The sequence below is a fragment of the Solea solea genome, chromosome 18 (genome assembly GCF_958295425.1).
Source record: "Solea solea chromosome 18, fSolSol10.1, whole genome shotgun sequence".
Taxonomy (NCBI): domain Eukaryota; kingdom Metazoa; phylum Chordata; class Actinopteri; order Pleuronectiformes; family Soleidae; genus Solea; species Solea solea.
In genome coordinates, this window is record NC_081151.1 from 14160576 (window position 1) to 14177611 (window position 17036).

General features: G+C 40.7%; 1 protein-coding gene across 1 annotated transcript in view; it reads left to right on the top strand.

The window, feature by feature from the left end:
• The first annotated feature begins 3440 nt into the window (after positions 1–3440).
• Positions 3441–17036, top strand: part of hhipl1 (HHIP-like 1) — a 29704-nt gene continuing 16108 nt past the window's right edge. Inside the window, exons 1-2 of the mRNA XM_058615676.1 lie at positions 3441–3985; positions 16031–16677. Coding sequence (XP_058471659.1) covers positions 3461–3985; positions 16031–16677 — 1172 coding nt within the window. The 5' untranslated portion in view covers positions 3441–3460. The remainder of the gene's footprint in view (positions 3986–16030; positions 16678–17036) is intronic.

Here is a 17036-nt window from a genome sequence, read left to right on the forward strand (position 1 = left end):
AGAGAGAGACAGACAGACAAACAGACAGGGGGAGAGAGAGAGAGAGCGAGAGAGAGACACTGGTTTCACATTCACACCCATTCACTCACACTTTTCATACAGCACAGCTTTGTGCAGTCCATTTTCTAGTGTTTAGTAATTGTTGGTTTGGTGTGTTTGAGTGCTCATTGTTACTATTACACAGCAAAAGTTCAGTGACATTTGTATTTGTGTATGGTAGAAAGCAAATACTGATACTGACATGATGGCAAATGATAAATATGAAAAACTGAACTACATGGCTGGCTGGTTGTCACTGGGATGCAGAGCTAGAGTTCAGTCGGTGACCTTTCCTACAACTTTTAACACAAATCCTTAACTGCACTTTTCTTTTGATTTATTTTTTTCAATATAACATAAAGGGCACTGCTGAATTGTCATTACAAAGAATATATCAATTACAGCATGTATCTATGTACCCAAATAAATATGAAGTGAATGGGTATAAGTTGAGATGGACGGTGGTAGAAGAATTCCAAGAATGCAAAAATAAATAAAAATAAATAAATAAATAATATCTATCAAACAATATACAGAATAGTCTCTCCTCTGTCACTGCCAGAGTACTATCACTGTTACACCCAAAAAGCTTATAAGCACTCATAAGCTCCAACAGCATGCCAAAAATAGCGGAAATTGGCCTCTTTTTAAGTGGATCAATAGAAAGGACAGTGTCAACAATAGTCAAGTCTGTTGATGTTACAGAGCTGGACATCTGAGAAAGAACAAAATGCCTTGCCTGAATTTGACTTAGGGAGGCTGAACTTTTCACTCAACTGCTCAAATGATGCCAAGCTGCTGTCAATGAATAGATCTTTAAAACATACAATACCTTTCCTGTGCCATTCTTGCAAGAATTGACAAATTATTGTTTGACAAACTCCATCTCATCCAGTCAGAACAGTCAGATTGGCTATAGTGGGAGGACCAAAATGCAAGGCAGCGCAAGTCAGCAGCCCAATAATAAAAGCGAATGTCTGGAAGGGCCAGGCCTCCTGCTGCCTACAGAGCCAGTTTGGTCTTTGGATATGACAGTGGGCAGGGCATTGTCCAACCTCTGGGCTATACCTTTGCTAAAATTTTAGCGTCTGTGTTTAGGAGGGAAATAATCCTGTAGGAGGTGCATTTAGACGGGTCTTTGCCTTTTTTAGCTATAGCCTCGGTAAATGAAGGAGTTAGGGAACCTTGTCAAGATTCTGAGAGAACTGAACATAACAATGGGGAAAGCAGCCTGGACACTTACCTGACTGCATCAAGGAAATGGTTAGCGCTATTTCTGCCCGAAATATAGGCTCCTCTAAAAAACGTCTTCTTTATATCTGGTGAAAGACTGGGAACACTGACACCACTTAGAAAGTCAACAATCTCATCACTACCAGTCTGAGATTCAAGGGTGTATAGTTGGGTATAGAAATCCCAGAATGCCTCATTAATCTGAAAGCGATCTGTAGTTATATGGCCAATCGGTAACCAGATCTTTATATATTTTGTTTGTTGCCTTAGAGCCTTTAAGTTGGATGGCTAGTAATTTGTCTGATTTGTCTCCATATATATAAAACATGGTTTTACTTCTTAAAAGTGATTGTTCATTTGAAAAAGTGGTGAGCAGGTCAAATTTTGCCTTAAGTTCCAACCGCTCTTTGTAGAGATCTGGAGACTTAGGACTAATCGAAGATTCTCTTCATGTTGATTGTTTAGTTTATGTCTGTTGATTGTTTATTTATGTTTACTTATGTAACTGCCTGTTTGCACCGTGGGTCTGAGAGGACTGCAATTTCATCTGTGCTGTATGTCGTACATATAGTACATTTGACAAATAAACTACTTGACTTGACTTGACTTGACTAACCCTGCATACTGTTCAATCTCTCTGATTTGGTGGGCAAGGTCTGATCACACTTTAAAGGATTGTCGCCTCACCTGAGTAGTGTAAGATATAATCTGTCCCTGGAGATAAACCTTGAGGGAATCCCAGTCAACTGCACTAGAAATGTCTGCAGACATAGTAGTGGTGAGAAAAAATTACATTTTCTTTTCCATTAATTTAACAAAATTATCGTCCCACAGCAAAGTGGAGTTAAGTCAACACTGTCTGGCTCTCTGAGGAAGGCCAGGAAAGGACATGATTAAGACAATAGGAACCTGGTCAGAGATGACAATGCTTTGATAAGCACAGGAATGAACCAGGGGAATCAGTTGATTATGTGATGGACATGTGAAAAGAAAGAGTATTCTCTGACACATGGACACCATAATCAGAAAAAAATAGCCTGAATAAAGCGGGTGGACATACATGCTGCAACAGGGTTCTTAAAGGCTCGGTCCAAAACCGATTCAAGCCAACAGTTAGGATTAAGTATAAGAGAGAATATGTATTGAGATCTGGGAGCAGTGAAAACACCCGTTCAAACAAACTACATCATACACATTTGGGTCATAAACGTTTACAAGTGCGACATCTGCACTTTTAACTCCAAAAGCATAGAAACAAATTCTCCATGCAAAACCATTAAATTTTGCAAAAACAAAACAAAGGAAAGATGTCTTCAGACATAATCACTTAAAAACACTGGAACACTTTAAAAACCAGGAATGAGTAAAGCCTATGGATGTTCCCCATAATAAACATAACAAAAGAGACATGGAGGACAAAACATGACATGTCTACAGATACATACAGACTTAAGTAAATCAATTAGTGAATTAATAAATATAGAAACGATCACAGAAATAAAATAAAATGTCTTTATTTCTGTAGTTCTGTGTTGTATGCCAATGAGATAGGAGGGTCTGGAGTTCAGTCCAGACCCTCAGACTGAACTCCATACCCTCCTATCTCATTGGCAGGGTTACAGGCGCGAGATGATTCACTTTGACTAATTCTGCCTGGCAGAGAACAGCCAGTGCTCAGCTATGGCTGTGGTTTATGTTTTGTTACAGTTACTCCTCAGTGTACATTCACACTGTGAAAGGCAGGTTTGTTGTGTTTCTGCCTGTTAAATGCTCGAAAACAAGGAGACTAACTGCTGCCAATCCTGCTGTTCCTCCGGTTTCCTCCCACAGTCCAAAGACATGCAGATTTGGGGATTAGGAAAATTGGACACTCTAAATTGAGTGAAAAATAGTGAATGATTGTTTGTCTCTATGTGGCCCTGTGATGGACTGGCGATCTATCCAGGGTGTACCCTGCCTATCGCCCTATGTCAGCTGAGGTTGGCTAGATGGATGGATGGGTTTGAGTGCAGCAATTGAGAGATTCAGACTGGGTAAGGTCGCCATCTAGTGGATAGCAGGAGTTTAGCATGCAGTGTTATCCAACAGTGTAACCTTCATTGCATTGCAGATATCGGTGAAAGGCAAAACTAAGTCCAGATGATGTGCTGCTTTTTGTAGAGTACACTGTCTGTGTCCTGTCCGTCAAATGATGTGGCTGCTCCAGCTTCACATACAGCAACAGTCTGAGTCTCTGCCTCCCATTTTGTATCTGATGCAGTCTGACGACAGCCCCACAGCACGGGTTGACCCCGCAGCAGATCACCACCACTACCACGTCAGAGAAACGATCAAAGTGCACACAGGAAGAAGAAGAAGACGCGTCTGCATTGCCCCTGTCCTCCATGGGCTCCTCTTCTGCCCGCTCGGCATAATGCATATTAATCACCTCAGATCCCCGCGTCTTTCGTGGCTCTCGCCCACTGGTGTCGTGTGTTTTTATGTTCTTATGTTGTGGGTCGCACCTGTGTTGCTTCATCCGCAGTGTTTGGATTTTCGACCTCCCTTTCGGCCGCTTAGGGAACTGGAATTCTGCGTCATGTATAAGGAGTTCGGCTGCTGTGATTATCAGAAAGACCAGGAACTGAAGGCCAAGTTTTATAACGTTATGGATAACTTTGATTATTATGGATATGCAAAATGTGCGGGCTCCGTGATGGAGCTGCTGTGCCAGGTAAGTGTGTGTGTGTGTGTGTGTGTGTGCAAAGGTCTTTGGGCACTAGTGCAACACTCCTCCATCATGTGCCAAGAGTGTGAGCTGAGAGCAAAAACACCGACTTGCAGTTAAAAAGAGAGTTCGGTAAAGTTAGAAAGATGTCGACAGATTCGGACTTTCCGGTTAAATAACGTGTAAACGAAACGTTCTATAAACATAAGAGTGGTCTCTTCTCAATCAGAATTGTGTACTTAATGAGTTACAGTAACATTTTCATCCAAGTGACCAGAATTCCGCGCTGGAAGAATAACATGTGTCTCTATGAGACGAGACGGGTGTGAGGCGAATGCCCAGGGACCGTCTGCAAAGTGCGTCGCTGAAAACACGAGCTCGACAAAACAAATCAATAGGTTCACTGCTCTTAAGTGTAGTGTTACAGAAACCACCTCGGACAAAGATGACCTTCCCATGGTCATACTACACCTATTATTTTGGACAAAAAACGCTTTTAAACATTTTTACTGAATTTGTATTTCAAATAATTTTCAATAACTTTACTACTGTACACTGTACAGTCACAAAAATAACGGCATACAAAGATGACCTTCCCATGGTCATACTACAACTCTTATTTTGGACAAAAAATATTTTAAACAATTTTACTGAATTTTTTATTTCAAATAATTTTCAATAACTTTTCTACTGTACATTGCACATTCACCAAAATCAGGATAGCATGGCATGGAAGCAACTGGTAGTGAATGAAGCCGGGGAGGAAATGGCAGCTGAACAGGCAGAGAGAGCTGGGTGGTGAGGCAGGTGAGCTGGTGGAGAGCAGGCAGGCAGATGGCAGGTCAGGATCACTGAGCAGAGGATAATGAGAGTTAGTGAGGCAAACAGGATCAAAACTTTAACAAGAGCCTTCAAAAGTTACTGAAGGAGCCTGGTGGTGTTACCACATGAGGTGAAACAACAATCTGACCTTGAGTAGGAGGAGAGCTGGTGTAGATATAGGGAGCCTGATGAGATTGGAGCCAGGTGTGTAGATGGTGAAGACAAGGTGAGCAGCTGATTGACACACACACACACACACACACACACACACAGGCAAAACGGGGACAAAACAGACACAGACAGCAAAGGGGAGGAACAGGATTGACCTGGCTATGACAGCAACTACATTATCTGTACTTACAGAATATTACCAACAACCACACTGAACTCGATAGAGACAAAATACTTTTATAGACTGATAATGGTTTCGTCAATGCATTTGATAATAGCAAAATTCTAGGTAACAGGTCAGTAGTTACAGGTAACCTTACAGCATGATTTTTAATAAATGGGAATGCAAGTCCTGTAGTTAAAGCTGTAATGGATTGGGGCACCATGTTTTCAAACTATTTTGGTGAGTCACCAAAATGAATGAAAATTATTTGAAATAAAAATTCATCAAAATAGTTTTAAATCACTTATTGTCCAAAATAATAGGTGTAGTATGACCATGAGGAGGTCATCTTTGTCCGAGGTGGTTTCTGTAACACTACAGTTAAGAGCAGTGAATCTGTTGATTTTTTTTTGGCGAGCTTGTGTTTTCAGCAACGCACTTTGTAGACGGTCCCTGGGCATTCACCTCACGTCACACTCATTAAGTACACAATTCTGATTGAGAAGAGACCACGCTTATGTTTATAGAACGTTTCGTTGACACGTTATTGAACCGAAAAGTCAGAATCTGTCAATATCTTTCTAACTTTACCGAACTTAAAAAGTTGGGTTGTCTGCAGTACCGGAGAGACTGTAGTTTCAGGCGGCGGTAATTTCACCAGTTGAACACAGAAGGCAGCGCTTCATTTCTTGCGGTTCCAGCAGTCCAGACCAGACGACACCAAAGACGGGTCGAATGTAAGTATAGCACTGAATGTGAAATTCATTTTAATTTTGACGTTAAAACTATTTTGAATGGTTGTATTACATGGGGAAGTTTACTGTATAGGCTATGAATGTATGATGAAGTTCAGAGCACAGCTACCTGTCTATCAGCCATTCACTGCATGTTGAGATTCCATTATTAAATGAGACATTTAGCTTGGGATTTGTAATAGTGAGCCTTTTTTAGAACTATTCTGTTGCTTGAACGTTGTACACTGTAGTGTAGTCTAGTGACGATGACAAGTCAATGACAATAACTTTGGCATTTTATCACTACTGAAGACACAATAAAAAGATATGGGTGTCTTTTTTAACACTTTTAACTTGTAATTTTAGCAGCAAACTGTGTCATAGTGCCATAACGAACTGTGCCTCAATCTCTCATCTCTTTTAACAACATTTTTAACTTCTGTATACATTTGTAACCATTTACACTTACTGTAGATGACAGCCTGTTTTGTCTGTTGAGAGTAATGTCAGTTGTACAGTAACTCCTTTTCCTATGTAATACTTTGTATTGCTCTTGTTATCTTCATTTGAAAGGCTTGGTCTGGAATAAGAGACTTGATCCAGGAAACCCTTCAGTCATTATTTAGGATTCCAAGACAGAGTTCTCTCACTGAGGAAGCTCCAGCTCACATGCAGGATGTTAATGACCGAACTACAGAGGAAAAGACACTGGTGGACTTCATTGTACAGTCACAAGAACTTAAATATCATTTGTTGGTACTTTCAGAATGTTCATATTTTATCACCAGTACTGAGAGCAGATTCGCCCAGGACATTTATATCATATCACCTGTATCATATCACATAATCATTTACCGTCACACTTTATTTCACATTTATCTTAAATGTATGTATGGATTGAATACAATGTAATATTAAATGTAAAATTACAGTCAAGGTTTCTGATGATACCTCACCAACTATCAAAGTGTGTGGAGGAGTCGAGGAAACTTTTTTGTATAAGGAATAACTTGATTGTATGACTAACATCTCCTACACAACACACTAGAAACAACAAAAAATTATTATATGTTTACCTTTTGATTCAGTTCTATTTTATTTCCAGACCCAGCGTCTATTACATGTTTGCTTCTGTGTGTGACTGTGAAGCTTTTTTTTTTTAAGCCAGAAAATTTGGATTGATGACAGAAGGGTTATATAACAGAAATGCATGTATTTTTCCTCTCTACAACAGTTTAAATGTCTAGTTGAGATCTAGCGATTGCAAATATAATAGCCATGATTCCATCTACATTTTTTTCTAATACAACTCTTATATGTATTATTATTAGTATTTGGCTGGAATAAACCTTTATAACTAAGTAGTTAGCTCGAGGTGATAATTAGGTGATATAACCCTTCACTTGTCAATGCACTTCCAGAAACTCAGGGTATGAATACGACTTCATTATATGTCATTAACCTTGTTCCCCCTAGTTTGTGTCTTTCCTTCCTTTTCTCTTCCTTCCTTTCCTCTCACTCTCTCTCTCTGTGTCCTCATCTGTGCCCGGCCATGGCAAAACCAGCAACAAGGGGGCCGAGGGACATTTTGAGTTATTTGCAGATTGTGAACGTATGATTTCTTTCACCAGGGTGAAACAAATCATCCTGGTGCAGATAAAAGAATTGCACACTGAGCTCTGGGGAGGCGGGGTTAAATAGGCTGGAAGGCCTGCCCAGGTGCTCCCAGTTACTCAATCAGCTCAGCCTGAGACCTGCAGGTAAAGAAGCAGAGCACCAGTATACCAGTAACAGGCTCTGGGCCTTTACAATCATAAATAGTGCTGGGGACATGTCCCGGGCGTATCTAACACCTATGCCTACACCTATCCCAACCATGGATGTTTTATAAGAACTTCCTGGTTTATTTCCGGGTTATGCGGCCCATAGAGCATACGCAGTAGTGTTTTTCCCATAATGCCTCTCGGCTATTTGAATGAGCCGTCTGCGTTCTCGACTTGCTTGGTGCGTCCATGAACAGCGAAAGGCATGATGGGAGTATGCTACTGACGTGCGCAAGCGGATTTCATGAATAGTAATTGCACATTTGCTTCGGGCTTTAAACCATGGATTTGTAAATGAATGTCAAAACCAACAATGTGTTACAGGAATTATGTTGTTTTCTTAGATGCTTTTTGCTTGATTTTCCATTCACTGATATACTGTATGCTAATCTTCATAAATGTTGTAAAATACAAAATGTTGCTGTCACAGAACTCAGGGATTTTATATATTATTGTCCAAGAAAATAATGACAACATTAAGTACTTTATGATGATTAAAAAAAACATTCCATTGAATATGATGTTTGGTCTCATTGCTATGCTTGGCATGTTGGTTTAAATTTCGAAGTTCAATTTTCTGTTTTTGTGTAGGTGGTTCACAAATAAAGCTAACTTAACGTTATAATTACATTTTATGGTTATTATAATAATCATAAAATATTAAAATAAAGTAAAGTCAGGCCAGAAAATATGCAGACTCATCAAATTATAACAACTAATAAACCTAGTTTTATAAGTCCAGATTCTTTCACTCAACATCTTTATCTTCAACTCTAATTCATGTGTTCATCACATTTATCAGTAACTTTATGAACTGATAAGACAAGCGTCAGTGGTGAAGTGAGCGCAGGTCTCAGTGCATCACACGGTCACAGCTCCACAGTCCACACCGTCATCTGCCCCGTGTTCACGATGTCAGCACAGCAGCTCGTTAAAACATTGATAATAAGTTTGAAAATAAATCCTCATGAGTGACGAATAAATAACTAAAACCTGCTTTGTCCTAATATTTTAAAAAATGTAAAAGAAAACCCCTCATTGCCTTCATTTATTCACATTTCTCATAAAGTTTTCACATCGTTCGGTTCCCTGACAGTATCGCTACATGACCGCGCTTTGCTGTGCTCGTACACAGCTGTGACATCACCCTGGGAAATAAGATTTTTATGGGCTTTTTATGGCCTTTACGAAGGTTTGACAAATGTGAAACTCCATGAATTAATAATATAGAATATATAAAGATCTATACATGCCTGTGTCCATGTCTCGAGGTGTCCTGTGAACACTTTTACAGGTGTCTCTTAATTTTTGGCCGCATGAGTATTTTTTGTTGCAGTACCATGAGTGGCTACCATGACAAAATTGTCTTCAAGGCAAAGGGGGCGGTGCTCTATCCAGTTCTTATAATACATCCATGGTCCCAACCAACGCTGTCCCAACATTGGGGCTAACAGGACATTGATTCTTAGTGGTTGTAAATAAAGGTTTGTTTGATAGAGTATCTAAACCAAATTAGAGGGGAATAGCACCACCCAGTGTATAGGAATGTGTTCACTACCTTTGATGGGCGAGTTTGACAGATAAAATAAATTCATGATGCACTGCAACACAGGAACATGAAATAGTTAATTAAATAGAAAAAATTAGATGTGTTTTTTTTTATATAAAAAAATATATATCAAATTAATTGGTATTTTAATTCATTAATGACACATTTTAGTAATTATTTAATGCTGTATTTATTTATTCAATTTTGGCACTTCCAGTCCTCCATACTCACATGCTCCCGCTACATCTTATAATACCATCATCTGATCGAACAGAAGTTTCAGTGTGCGTATAATTTGCATTTTAAGACGACAATACTGAGCTAGCTAATAACAATGTAGCCACATAATGTTCTGAAACGCATGGATTATTAGACAACATCCAGCATGAAAAAAAAAATGTAATCCCTGAATGTGACTTCGAATGAACACTAACATAACGTTGATTAATGACGTTAATGACTCACCCCATAAGAAACTGAAAAGTATTCCTGCAGACTTCATTGCCTCCAATCAGAAAAGAGGTTTGGGGGTACTTTCTTTTCATCACAGGCTTCTTGGTGGATGTCGTCATCTCAGAAATAAACACTTATTCTCATGTCCTGTCACTCTGTTTCTCTTTCGGCCGATCCATCAGATTTTTGTTCATAAGCTCTGGAGAAAGTTTGGGACGATTAAGTTCGCTAGCTTAAATGCTAACGAGTTAGCATAACGTATGTAATATTCTTAGGTAATATGTAGGGCTGTAACAATATGCAATATGAAACCGAAAACGCGACACTCAGATCCACGATCCTGTGTTGCGGTGTGAGAAGGCAGAATCGCGACACACCCCTTCCAACTCCCAGAGTTATCCCTCCCGTTCAGATCCAATGAATCATGTGATGCCTGCCTGCAAACGTTGCGCTAGTTGAAGAAGAACGTGAGGAAACATGGCAACCAACCCAGAAATAGCAGATCCTCCGTTTTCATTTAAGTCAGCAGTATGGCAACATTTCGGCTACCCGGTGGAGATAAAGGACGACAATCGGCGAAAGGGGCCGGGACATATATAACACATGGACACTTACAGACGACGAATGAAAGGTACTGAATACGTACTATGAGCGCTATGAAGCATACGTCATGCCAAAATCAAACATCATATTTGCTCGTTATAAATTCCACAAAAAAGTCCAAGGAGCTAACGAGCCATTTGAACAGTTTTTGACGGATCTGAGACTGCTTGTGAAGGACTGTAATTATGCAAACAACGAGGAAATGGTGAGAGACCATGTCATGTTTGGGATCCAGTCACCTAAAGTAAGAGAAAAGCTACTGAGTGTCGGTTCCGATTTGATGTTAGATAAAGCTATAGACATTGTCAGGTCTCATGACATGGCACAAGCACAGCTCGCGGCCTGCACGAGCAGACTGTCCATGCTATCAGTCGCCATTACTGAAGGAAGACAGCTTGGAAAACGCCCCAGGACAAGGCAACAGGAAATATGGAGAGCACCTACAGACCTGATGGGGACAGAGAGCCTCATAAAACTTGTGGCTACTGCGGAAACAAGCCTCATGGAGCAAAAGACAGCTGTACAGCAAAAGGTAAACAGTGCAAAATATGCAGCAAATTGAATCATCATCAAAAGGAGTGCACACTGTAAGTGAAATTGACTCACTCAGCAAGACAGACAATGAAGACTTTTTTATCGATGCAGTAACACAAGGCAGCAGTAACCAATAAGAAACTGAACAGGCATATGCAGATGTGTTGGTTGGACCAAGTAAAACTACTGTCACCTTTAAGCTAGACACTGGAGCCTCAGCTAATGTCATTCCCACTAATGTTTTCCAAAGGCTTGGGATACAGGACACACTACAACCAACAACACGCCCTCTCTATGGCTATGGGGGTGAGAGGCTATCTGTCAGAGGAAAATGCAACATTAAATGCCGGTACAAAAACATTCATCTCACATTAAAGGTCCACATCGTTGACACACAAGCTCCTCCAGTGCTAGGATTAAAAGCTTGTTTGGACTTTGGACTCATTAAACTCATACTGTCTGTGCACAGCTCACCTGAGACATCGGTTATGGATGAGTTTGCTGATGTGTTCACAGGTATAGGACTGGAGAGTGCACAATTCACATTAAACCCAATGCAGTACCTGTAGTTCACCCACCTGGGCGTGTCCCTTTGGCCCTCCGTGACCGCCTCAACTAGGAATTACAAAACATGGAAAAACAAGACATTATTGTGAAAGACACTGAACCAACTGAATGGGTTAATTCAATGGTAGCAGCAAATAAAAAACCACGCACAGGAAAACTGAGAGTATGTCTTGATCCAAGAGACCTAAATAAAGTCATCAAACGCCCGCACTACCCATTAACTACCCTTGAAGACACCACATCCAAATTGGCAGGAGCCTGTTCCTTCAGTGTAATGGATGCAAGGTCAGGCTACTGGGCCATTAAGCTCTCAGATGAGTCCTCAAAGCTGACAACCTTCAACACTGTTTTTGGACGGTACAGATTCCTCCGCTTACCTTTTGGATTGATCTCTGCTCAAGATGAGTTTCAGCATAAAGTTGACGAGACTTATGAGGGTTTGCAGGGTGTCACAGCAATAGTTGATGATATCCTCATCTATGGCAAGACTAAAGAAGAACATGATACCAACCTCCGTGCCATGTTGAAGCACTCCAGGGAGCGAGGAGTTAAGCTCAACCCAGATAAGAGTACAATCTGTGCCACTGAGGTCAGCTACTTTGGGCACAGAATCACCAAGGATGGAATCAAGCCTGATCCAGCTAAGATTGCAGCTGTGAGGGACATGGAGCCACCAAAAGACAAAGGTGAGCTGGAAACAATCCTTGGCATGATTAACTATTTGTCCAAATTTGCCCCTGGACTGTCTGATGTCAATGCACACATGCGTCACATGTTAAAAGATTCAAGTGAATTCAGATAGGACGCAGAGCAGGAGGAAGCATTCGAAAAAATTAAAGAGCTGCTCACTCAGGAACCAGGTCCAGTGTTAAGATACTTTGACCCGAGCAAGGAACTCAGACTCCAAGTTGACACATCGAAATATCTCTCCAGAAAGTCACTGCCTGACCAGGACACCAGCCTCAGTGAAGGTATGGACATGCAGGTGCACACTGTTTACAGCAACCTACCTGTCAGTGACACCAGACTTGAAGACATCAAGGCAGAGACTGGAAAGGATGCTCAACTCATCTTGCTGATAAAGACAATTAAGTCAGGATGGCCTGAGGAGAGGAAACTATGCCCTCAGAACATAGCAGAATATTGGAACCACCGGGACGAGCTCTTGCAGATGAATAACATCATACCCAACCCAAAATCATCATACCCAACTCACTGCGCACAGAGATGTTATCCCGTATCCATGCAGGTCACATGGGTATGGAAAAGTGCAAACAAAGAGCGTGTGACATCAACTTCTGGCCTGGGATGAACAAACAGATTGAGGAGTTAGTTGGGAAATGCCACATCTGTAATGAACATAAACCGTCAAACACTAAGGAGCCAATGATAAGTCACAAGATCCCAGACAGGCCATGGCAAACAGTGGCTACTGACCTGTTCACGTGGAACAATGAGGATTATTTAGTCACAGTAGACTATTACAGCAGATACTTCGAGCTAGACAGACTACACAGCACCACAGCTGCTGCTGTTATACATAAGCTGAAATCTTCTTTTGCAAGACACGGGATACCGGAGACTGTTATATCAGACAATGGTCCACAGTACAGATGTAGAGCGTTTGAGGGTTTTGCCAACACATGGGGGTTCACACACATTACCTCCAGCCCACACTATCCTCAAAGTAACGGCTTAGCCGAGAAGTCTGTTCACATTGCAAAGTCCCTTATGGAAAAGGCCAAAGCTGATCAGAAAGACCCCTATCCTATATTGAGTATCCCAATACCCCAGTAGACAACACCCATCAGCAGCTGCAACCTAAAAACCATCAGCCACAAAGATGTTCACATCAGGATAACCCACAAACAACAACAGCAGAAGAAATACTATGACAGATCAGCTAAGCAGATGTCAGAGGACAAGAATACAGGCAAAACAGACGACATCTCCTGGACACAACAGAGACACTGACCACTCAGATTGAAGAAAACACAAAACCTGACACACAACATACACTGCACACTGACACACAGCACACCTCAAACATAACAGGAGAGACAGCCCCACGGCTGTGTGGTATCAGACAAGGTCTGGACGTGAGGCTAAACCCAGAGTTGTTATGGACTTAGAAATATGCTCAATGGTGTTCAGATACATATAAGTCAATGATAGTGTTAATGTGTTCTACTTAAGATATGTAATCCAGTACGACATTTGAGCAAGTTAAGTGATAATTGAAATCTGTTTGTTGAATCCTTACTTTATGGCAGTAGTACATGTGCTACTTTAATTTCAATATGTTTCAGCAAGGGTTTATTGAACAGAAAGAGTTATCCTTGAATGTTGTGTTTCATATTTTTCTTAAAAGAAGGGGGATGTAATATTCTTAGGTAATACGATTTCCGATCGGTCCCTGAAGTGTACACGAATGTGATTGGCACATGTGACGTGTTTTTACTTCCTGTTTTACCGTTGCCAGAGATGTAGACGGATATTCCCAAGAGTTGTGAATAAAAGTACAGTTAGCAGCACATCGTGTGTTGGCTCAACTTATTTTACACAGTACAGAACAAGACAACGTATGCTATCTTAAATGCTAACGTGTTAGCGATAAAGTCTGCTAGCATAGCAGACACTGTGTCTTTGTTAAGAAGTACAGTCACAATTTATTTCTTCTGCAATGTGTTTTTCCTGGTCATCTTCTTTCAACGGTGACATGCAGCTTCTCGAAGCAGCAGTAACAGTGAGGAGCCTCTGTGGCAGCGGCTGCATATTAATTAGCTATGTGTTTCCTCTGTGATGATCAGCTGATTGGACGAAAAAACAACAAAAGCACTGGAATGTGATATCACCACACCCTAACTAGGAATTGATTCACAGCAATCAAACAACCCTAATTCAAATACAAGTTTATGGTTTTAAGACCCACATTACTGGGATTTGAAGCATTGTGGCTTCTTCGAAACTTTAACTTGCAAAATTTAAAAAAAAAAATCAATTTTCTTTGTTTGTGCTGGGCCGACTTGTTGATGTTTTAGCCGTGGTGGGTTGCAGGATCCAGATCCAGTTTCGAGGCTATTAGAATTATTGTTCTTGCTGTTGTTATTATTATTATCATACATATCATCACTATTATTATTATTATGCTATAATTAAAAGTCGATATCAGTATAATTTTTTTATCAACAGACTCTGCTGCTGCTTCTATAAAAGACATTGTAGTTCTATAAACATGTAATCTCTGACTCCTGTCCTCTCTAAACTTATAACTTAATACAATTGCTGTATATCTGCTCCTGGTCTTTCTCTTCTGTCTCTACCTCATCTCCCTCTTGTCCTTTCTCTCTCCCCTATCTGTCCCCCACCTCTCCTCTGTCCCCCATTTTCCTTTCACCCCAACCAGGGAGATGCTGCACATCTCTGAGCCTGGTTCTGTCAGAGATTTCTTCCTGTGAAATGGGAGTTTTTTCTCTCCACTGATGCCTAGTGCTTGCTCATTGTGTAAATTGTTGGGTTTCTCTGCTATCCATGATGTTGTCTATGTACAGTGTCTTGAGATATCGTATGTTATGATTTGGCGCTATACAAATAAAATTGAATTGAATTGAATTGAAATGCAGTTAGAAACTGCAAACCCTTTTGATTTTATATAATGTTATATTAATTATTGATTCTTTTTATAATTTGGTTTACTTTTGTATATATTTTTATTTTTAAAATGTTTTTTGTTTTCTAATTGTATGTTAAAAAATGGTCTTACTTTCATATGTTGTACTGTAAGAAATGTTAAATTAAAAAAAGTTAGAAACTGCAGTACTCTGGTAATCCAAGTCATGAGGTGGCACTGTTAAGGAAACGTTTGGCTGCCTCCCACTACTATCTCCAGACAAAAATCCAAAGATGACTTTGCAAATGCAGGTGTTACCTTCGCTGAAAACACATACACTCCTGCTGAGGCTCTTAGAAGCCTATTTTGAACATCTTGCCCCACCCATTGGGCTTAAAAAAAGTTTTATATAGTTTATGGCTACTTACTCAATTACAATACTTACCTATACAATACCCTTTTATGTCTAAAATTGTTAAAAGGCTGAGCCCCAAAGTGTGCACCCTTTGTTAGCCAAATAATTACTGTGGAGAGTGGGTTGTAGTACCTGTTAAGTGACAGAAAAAATTAGGAAAAAATGGGGCATATGGTGCATTTGCATCAGTGATGGGGCTAAGGGAGTGGCTCCGTCACAACCCTTGTTCCTTGTTACTGCAGAGACATACTATTTTTTTTGCTGGGACACAGGATCATCTGGTCTATTCTTTCAAACACTGAATTTAAAAAAAAAGACATTTGCATATACTGATGGATACAGCAGTGGATCAACAACTCCTCTGTGCTGTGACATAAAATTGTAGATTTTTTTCAGGACTTTGGTTCTGGAAGTGGGCAGTTTACAAAGTGACACAAGCTTTACTCTCAGTCAGAAGAGTCTGTCCTTTGGCAAAATAAAAAGACAAATATATTTTATGGCTAAAATATCTTTTCCCTTGTGTCCTATGTTTTCAGTGAGTGAGTGAGTGCCTACTTAATTTACTTTTTCCTCGTACTCACCTCTCCTCTCCTCTCCATCTATCAAGGAGTGTTCTCCATATGCAGCTCATCTCTTTGACGCCGAGGATCCCAGCACCCCTGTCCGGACCATTCCCGGCCTCTGTCAGGACTATTGCTTTGAATTTTGGATTAAGTGCAATGCTGCCATTCCTCTCCTGTCTGACAACCCACACATACTCAAAGTCAAAGAAAATCAAACAAATTTTTGCAGTCGCATGGAGCTAGATGATGTGGACTACTGCTACCCACACCTCCTCAGCAACCAGGGGCTCACCCAGAATCTGGGCCGACTTCAGTCTGACTCAGAAGGCTGTCTCCAACTGTGCCTGGAAGAAGTGGCCAACGATCTGCGGAACCCTCTCGCCATGGTCCATGCCAATGACGGCACACATCGGTTCTTTGTGGCAGAACAGGTGGGCTTGGTATGGACCTACCTACCAGATCGATCCAAACTGCAGAAACCATTTTTGAACATTACCAAAGCAGTGTTAACATCACCATGGGAGGGTGACGAGAGGGGCTTTCTTGGACTCACCTTTCACCCCAGGTACAAATACAATGGGAAGTTGTATGTGTACTACTCAGTGGAAGTGGGCTTTGATGAGAGGATCAGGATCAGTGAGTTCCACGTATCCGCCAATGACATGAATGTGGTGGATCACACCTCTGAGAGGTAAGCACTAGAGCGGCACAATATATTTAAAAAAAATACCATTATGAATTTTTATGTCAATCTCAGGCTCTGACAGTAAATCTAGGAGAAGGTTTTCCATTATTCTATAACACTTAATCCAATCAGGAACCAGAACTCCACAACAGTGGCAGTTGCTGGCCAGTGGAACAGGGGAAGACCCAGTGGCCAAACAGTGGAAGATCATTTCAGGCACCCCCCCCACCACCCCTACGGCTTGATTAGCGAACAACTAGAACAACAACACTTTGTTGCTTCATCCTGTTTGTTTATAGTGAATTCTGGTTCCTTTGCCTGTTTTTGTCCTTTGTCGTGGGGTTCTTCTTCTTACTCTTCTAAAC